Source organism: Chenopodium quinoa, unplaced genomic scaffold (genome assembly GCF_001683475.1).
Source record: "Chenopodium quinoa cultivar QQ74 unplaced genomic scaffold, ASM168347v1, whole genome shotgun sequence".
NCBI lineage: Eukaryota > Viridiplantae > Streptophyta > Magnoliopsida > Caryophyllales > Amaranthaceae > Chenopodium > Chenopodium quinoa.
In genome coordinates, this window is record NW_018742329.1 from 6,960,787 (window position 1) to 6,968,335 (window position 7,549).

The 7,549-nt window shown below is 34.9% G+C and overlaps 1 protein-coding gene across 1 annotated transcript; it reads left to right on the forward strand.

The window, feature by feature from the left end:
* The first annotated feature begins 576 nt into the window (after nt 1-576).
* LOC110691266 (low-temperature-induced cysteine proteinase-like) lies at nt 577-6,188 on the forward strand. Its single transcript, XM_021868194.1, has 5 exons — nt 577-1,248; nt 2,745-2,977; nt 3,280-3,417; nt 3,897-4,703; nt 5,359-6,188. Exons 1-5 carry the CDS (start codon nt 795-797, stop codon nt 5,497-5,499), a joined length of 1,773 nt encoding a protein of 590 aa, XP_021723886.1. The 5' UTR covers nt 577-794; the 3' UTR covers nt 5,500-6,188.
* Nucleotides 6,189-7,549: the final 1,361 nt, after the last annotated feature.

A 7,549-nucleotide genomic window follows, 5' to 3' on the forward strand; every position in this document is an offset into this window, starting at 1 on the left:
CTAACAAATTCCTGCCAAATTACAATCCAAGTGCGGCTAATTAACTATTTGCATACATTTTGTTCTTTTTTAACCTTATATTATTTGGGTTTTTTTTTTTTTTAATTAGAAATCCAAATTCAACAAAAAGCAAAATTAGGTACCTATACAATGACTTTTTTGTCATTTACCACCGTTTAAATTTATTTTATTTTAAGGGAAGTCAATCTAAACCAAGTTATATTGAACTTATTTCTAATTCAGTTTAATTCATGTTATTTCAATTCAGTTTAGGTCAATTCAATTCAGTTTAATTTAGGTCGTTTCATTCCGTTAAGCTTATTTCCCTTCAACTTAAAAGAACATGATATTAAATAAGTGCGGTTGTTAAGATTAGGGTCTGTTCTCATACGATTATTTTCAGTTCAGTTTAATTTTGCTCTAATAAGTTCAGTTCAACTCATAATTTCCTTCTCTTATAAAATATTCATTTCATTTCAGTTCGATTCAACTCTAATAAGTTCAGTTCAATTCACCTAGTTCAGTCAATGTATACTGATCCTAAATTTTAAAAATGAGCAACCCCGTAAAAAAAATGCAACCTAAAATACTGATAACAGTGACAAGGCAGCTCAATAATTTTAAGCAAATTAGGAATACTTGCAATTTTAATAAGAGCAAACTAACAAAATCCATGAATCTAATACAGAAATAAAACAGAACAATTCAAATGTTCACCAAATCAAATCAAAACAACAGTATAATCAAAATCAACCATTTAATTCAAATCCAAACTCAGTCTTCCCAAATTACAAATGGGTACCCATAAACCAATCCACCATCTTCTTTTCTACTCTCTCTTCCTCTTACCATGTCTCTGTTGGACCGGACTTCCTGGGTTCGAACCGGAAGACCTCCGATCATCGAGCCGGGTAAAGGAGTTATTCCAGCAATGGAGGGATGAACATGGAATGTCTTATGATCAAGTGGAGGAGTCAACGAGAAGGTTCGAGAACTTTGAAAGGAATCTGAAATTTGTTGTTGAGAGAAATTTGAACCGGACAGGGTTTACGGTTGGGTTGAACCGGTTTAGTGATATGAGTAATGAGGAGTTTAGAGAGAGGTATTTGGGTAAGGTGAAGAGTCCGGTTGGGTTGGGTCAATGGAGGGATACGCGCGAGAGTTTGGTGTTGAGTTGCGACGCGCCGCCGTCTTTGGATTGGAGGGAGATGGGGGTGGTTACTCCGGTTAAGGATCAGGGTGTTTGTGGTATGTATCTTTATACTCTCTGTTTTTCATTTTTTAATACTCTCCGATCAAAGATCATTTTTTTTTTTACACTCCAATGGAATACGAATACTGTAAATTTTCAAGTGTTGCAACTAAAATTAGTAGGTGGTAGTTTTTTTAAAAAAAATAACACATTTCTTAGACAAGTTACTATCTCCGGTTCAATTTACTCGCAACAAAGGGGTATTATTTGTGAGCCATAAAATATTCCTTTATTGCGAGGAAATTGAACCAGAGGTAGTATTTGAAGAAAGGTTAGATAAGGTAAAAAAAAAAGAAAGGTTGACTAAAATACTCGTACTCTATTTATATTGTAGGTGGTAAAACATTCTTAGGCTATATGGTGTACTAGTGTGTCTATAATTCTATATGGTGTGTTAGTATACTTGGTATGTTATTGGGACTCTTCGTTTCACCTTAAATAGTTAAATACCTATATTTGAATCTAAACACTCGGACATGAATATGAGGCTTAGACACATAGAGAAATTTTCACTAAACAGCGAGTCAACACTTACCCGTATCAGACATGGGTACATCGAGCCTAAGTAACATAAAACTTGCAACATTTTGGAAAACAACTAGCTAAGAATGCTAACAAAGGGGTACAAATGGGCTTGAGATTCTCAACAATTAGCTGAGTTTTGAGTTTGGTTGTAGCTAGTTATTAATTTAATAAATGATCGAAGTTAAAACACGAACATTAATATACACATTTGTGTAAGTTTATGAGCTTGTTTGTTTATGTTCATGAACAACTTGATAATGTTCATGAATATAATCAATTGTGAACTTTTCACAAACTCTACAACCTTCTAAACGTATTGAGAAGCTCAGTTGAAAGCTTGTTCAAACTCGCCTGAACGAAATGCATATGAACATGAACAGCCAAACAGGGTAGTACTCATCTTGGTCGTTTATATACTTATTGCTAATGCACAAATTTAGCCATAAATTTTTGTGTGGCAATGTGATGATTGGTGAACTTTTGAGCTACTCTCATGATTTTTACAGTTCAAAATTTTAAACTTGTTATTGAAATTCAGTGTCTTAATTGGCACATTAGTTACTGAACATGGGATTATATTCATTTTGAAGATTTTCTAGAAAATATATAGCTTCAAACCTGTCTTCAAAGTGTTACATTAGTGCAATTAACTTTAATCTATTTCGATAGCTTCTAAATCAATACGAAGTATTAAACTATCTAATCTGTCAAAAGTGACTGCCCTTGTTTTGCCTTTCAATCCTAACTCAGGGCATATAGTTTTCCCGGAAGTAACCTATGCTTTTTAGAATAGACAACGACTTGATAAAGTCTATTGTTTCGCATAAGGGGTAAAACAATGTACAAAGTATACTAGCTAGGTATTACAAATTTCATGGAATTATAAGTTGTGCAAGTATAGGAATATTGACAGAAAAGGAATTTATTGTAATTCAGTAATTACATGCCCTGTGACTTGTGCATACAGGAAGCAGCTGGGCATTCTCTTCTATTGGTGCTATTGAAGGAATCAACGCGATCAATAAGAAAGAACTCATCAGCCTCTCAGAGCAGGAGCTTGTAGATTGTGACAAGGATGATGATGGCTGCGATGGGGGTTACATGGGTAATGCGTTCAAGTGGGTCACAAACAATGGTGGTGTTGGGGGTGAAGCTAATTACCCTTACAGTGGAAGTGGTGGTACCTGTACTACCAACAAGGTCCTACTCAGTTTTCTTCACGTTCATGAGATGTTAATGTCAATGATGTGAGTTGTTTGCTAGCAAGCTATATTACTCGGACTTGGGTACCCATGTCAGACATGAGTATCTGTCTAAAGAGTCAGACTCGCCATCTAATTAGAATTTTGTAGAATTCTGGTCCCAAATGAAGTATATCATGTCCATACCCATGTTGAAGGGATCCAACATGGGTATGTGACGTGAAATTTAGATTTCTGCTTAGCTAACAAATGATCAGTTGCCTGCTAAGCATGTCTGAACTCAATTTTCTTGTTTCTCAGATGGAAAAGAAGATTGTAAACATTAATGGCTATGGATATGTGGAAGAAACAGAGACCGCTCTCCTGTGTGCAACTGTAAGACAGCCTATAAGTGTTGGCATAGATGGATCATCTATTGACTTTCAGCTGTATACTGGAGTAAGTATATGCTAACATCTATGACTGATTTTATACATATTGATGTATGTTTATATGTATAATGTTAAAAGAGTCATGTTTTTCTGCATATTTCATTTTTTTTTTTTTGTATGTTACCAAATATGTGGTAACAGTTCAGAATGCAGATGTATATCTTGACGAAAAACATATGAAATTTGAACCAAATTTCTGTTCAATCTACCCAACTTCAAAGTAATTATTATGCACTTCATTCTCTCTACAATTTCATATATGCTGGAACCTTGATATGCTGATTGATATTAGTCTTACTCTGTAGAATTTAATCTTCTTGTTATCAGATTTTAAGTCCAATCTAGTGCATTTAAAAGTAAAAAGTAACTAGGTCTCAGTAATCTCCCTTTCACACTCAGGTTTTGAGGTTTCATTCTTATCGAAAATCTGATCAGTTAACATTGGAAAATTCGTTGCTGAAAGATTGTTCCATATGTTCTGAGTAGGGAATTTATGATGGTGCTTGCTCGAGCAATCCAGATGACATCAACCATGCTGTTCTGATAGTTGGCTACGGCTCTGAAGGAAACAAGGATTATTGGATAGTGAAGAACTCTTGGGGCACTAGATGGGGAATGAACGGCTACATATACATAAGAAGGAACACTGACTTACCATACGGAGTTTGTGGAATCAATGCCTTAGTTTCATATCCTTCTCAGACAACTTTATTAGCTTCATCTCCTTACCCTTCTCCATCTTCTGATACTTCCCCAACACTTCCACCTCCACTACCTTCCCCACCTCATCCGCAGCCTTCCCCTCCTACTGCCATTCCTCCATCTTTCCAATCACCGCCTCCTCCACTGCCTTCCCCACTTCCTCCCACACCTACTCCATCTCCTACAACACCGCCTCCTCTGCTGCCTTCACCTCCTCCCACACCTACTCCATCTCCTACAACACCGCCTCCTCTGCTGCCTTCACCTCCTCCCACACCTACTCCATCTCCTCCAACACCACCTCCTCTGCAGCCTTCCCCTCCCCCCGTTTCTCCTCCATCACCACCTCCACCACCACCGTCTCATCCTCCTCCACATCCTTCCCCTCCCCCACCTCCCTCACCTAGTAAATGTGGAGATTTCTCATACTGTCTGCCAGGACAGACTTGCTGTTGCCTATATGAATCTTTTGGATTTTGTCTGATTCAAGGTTGCTGTGACTACACCAACGCTGTTTGCTGCCCTGAATCAGACTACTGTTGCCCTCATGAATATCCCATCTGTGATGTTTATGGTGGATTATGCCTCAAGGTATTTCAACTTAATGTTTAAAATTTTATAAGTACGAAAACATGCATGAATATTTATGAGTTTTACCTGTGCTTTGAGATTATTCAGGGTAAACCCCATTTTGGAGGTGCCTTCTCAAAAAAAAATCATTTTCTTGTACTTGTAGTCTCGTTTTATATATGATAATATATAGGAAAAACTTTTTTTTATTTGACAAATCACCCCTAAAACATTGGATTATTCCAAAACAACCAAAGAAATTTGGATGAAACATAGGATTATACTTCCTCCGTTCTTTTTTTATTGCACCATAAGGGGTTTCACACTTGCCAATGCATTACTTTGGCTATTAATATCATTAATTATACTTTTGTAAAAATTATAAATAATTGATATTTGAAAAGTAAATTTCAAGACGAATCTAACTGGATCTCACATGACTATGTTTTTTCTAATAGATAAATCACAAAAGACGGTCAAAGAAGATTAAGTGAATAATGTAAAAGTGCTTATGAGGCAATTATATCATGTCAATTATTCCTAAAAAGTTAATTTATCCACTCTTCTACAATATCACAAAAAAGTTTTTGCTTTGCATAATCCTTCAAAGTGTTATCTTTCAAAGCTCTTATCCTTCTCGATCCTCATCAATCTTTCTTACCCTAATGTTGTCTAGAAATTGGATGACCGCCTCGGTGCTGCTTTGATGAGGAAGAAGTGGGCAAAGCTCACATTACCCTGGAGTAAACCTGAAGAAAATACAGAAATGACTTATCAGCCACTCAAATGGAGGATGAATGGGTTTGCAGCAGTGTGATGATCTTAATGATTATGCCTTTTTAATGTTGTTCAAGGTAAAGTTTGCTCATCTTTCCTCAATCTGCTAAACATTCATACGAGTTAACAATTGTTGATCATTATCTCAACTTCTGCCTATACTTGTTTTAACACGGCGATATCATTGTATGTCATTCTTCTTTAGAAATAAGTTGAGAAGATTTGCATCAAACATGCATGTAAAAAGAAAATAAGTGTGTTGAGTAAATGATGTAAACTCAAATTCATGCTTAACATAATAATTTTATATGCAGCAATTATTTCTCCACTGTTAGTAAAAGTTTCTTTTTGTTGGAAAGACAAGATTAAATACATTGAATTTTTATAATACAGCATTTTGAGATTCTAGGGGTTAACAATCTTAACACAGTTATGGAGACACCCATACATCCATACATGTTAGTAGACTGTAATAATGTGGGATGCAGCTACTGGACCACCGTTTTTACGACCATGGGCAAAAGAACAATTATGAAAAGAAGAATCAGAAGATCGAGAAGGTGCCCTTAGTTATCAAACACACATACAAGTTTTGAACTTTCTTCTTCAAGAAGTTGAAAAGTTGTAATAGTTCACTTACTATAACATCACCCAAGATAGCTTAGGGCCTGTTCTCATGCGTTTACTTCAGTTCAGTTCAGCTCTAATAAGTTCAGTTCAGTTCAACTCAACTCCTAATTTCCTTCTCTTATAAAAAAATTCATTTCAGTTCAGTTCAGTTCAGCTCTAATAAGTTAAGTTAAGTTAAGTTAAGTTCAGCTAAGTTCAGTCAATGAGAACAGTCCCTTAGTGTCAAATTCATGCCCCACACCCTTGCAACCGTTGCATGGGTCATTGTATGTTGGAGTACATCGTAGCCTAGGGACCGGGATGCCTATGGGTTGCCAGTGTATCATAGTTCAAGTTCTTGGAATCGGATTATGTGATTTGCTCTTGCCTTTTCGGCAGCAAGGGCGCAAGCCTTGTGTGGAAATGCAGCTTGTGAGTACGAAGTAATACAAGAAGCCATCACAAGCCCCCATCACCCACACTTTGTCGTCAAAAGATATAGGAGTGTCCTTGAGATTACTCCCTAAAAAGTGTTATCTCGTTTACAAGTTTGTGTGTTGTTAAACTATTATAGTCTATACACATGCTATTTAAAAAAAAAAAAAAAAAAAAAAAAAAAAAAAAAAAAAAACACTACTTCGTATTATAGACACTAGTTTTGTGCCCGTGCGAGGCCCGGATTGTTTATTGAATTTTAAGATATATTTTTAATCTATATGTCAAATTTTAAAATATATTATTGATACAAAATTACTTAGGAATTGATGTGTTTTTGTGACGATTTAAACCTGTAGACATGTAATGACTAATAATAATAATATTGGTGAAAAATATTTCTTGACCCGTAACCTGAAATAATGACCCTGCCTAAAATGACTGGTAACCCGACCTAATTTATAGGTCTACACACAGTAATAAAATTATATTAAACTGTGAAGTATATTATTTTAATTGATTAGAATATATTATAAACAATGGATGTGACACATTTTGAACTAATTCCTTCGTTCCGGAAAAATATTATGATACAAAAAAATAAATTTATATGATAATTTATGAGAGTTATAATCTAATTATTTTTTCAATAGTACTTTATCAAAAATAAAACTCTAAATTAACAATTTTATCCTAAAATTATATCCAAATTTGATTGAAAATAAAATTCTAAATTAACTTTTTTATCCTACAAATTGAATTCTATATAACTCTATCCTACGTGGTACAACACTTGGCGAAAATTTGGAACGCCAAGTGTCACTGCCTCTTCGCCTGGCTAAAAGTTTAGCTTTATATATTAGTTATACTAGATTAATCCCGTGCGATGCACGTTTTTATAATAAGAATTGAATTATAAACTTTTAACACATATTGAAATAAAATTACTTCCTCCGTTTTCCTAATTAATTTTTGATTAAATATGAATATACAATTCCCAAAAGTGCATAATTTTCATATTTAATTAGGAAATTTCAATTAAATTA

What these genes read in the sequence shown, in the direction of transcription:
- LOC110691266 (XM_021868194.1), top strand. Translation starts at nt 795, where the DNA reads ATGGGTACCCATAAACCAATCCACCATCTTCTTTTCTACTCTCTCTTC. An exon ending in TAAGGATCAGGGTGTTTGTG is followed by an intron (nt 1,249 to 2,744) that starts GTATGTATCTTT and finishes TTGTGCATACAG; the next exon opens with GAAGCAGCTGGGCATTCTCT. An exon ending in ACTTTCAGCTGTATACTGGA is followed by an intron (nt 3,418 to 3,896) that starts GTAAGTATATGC and finishes TGTTCTGAGTAG; the next exon opens with GGAATTTATGATGGTGCTTG.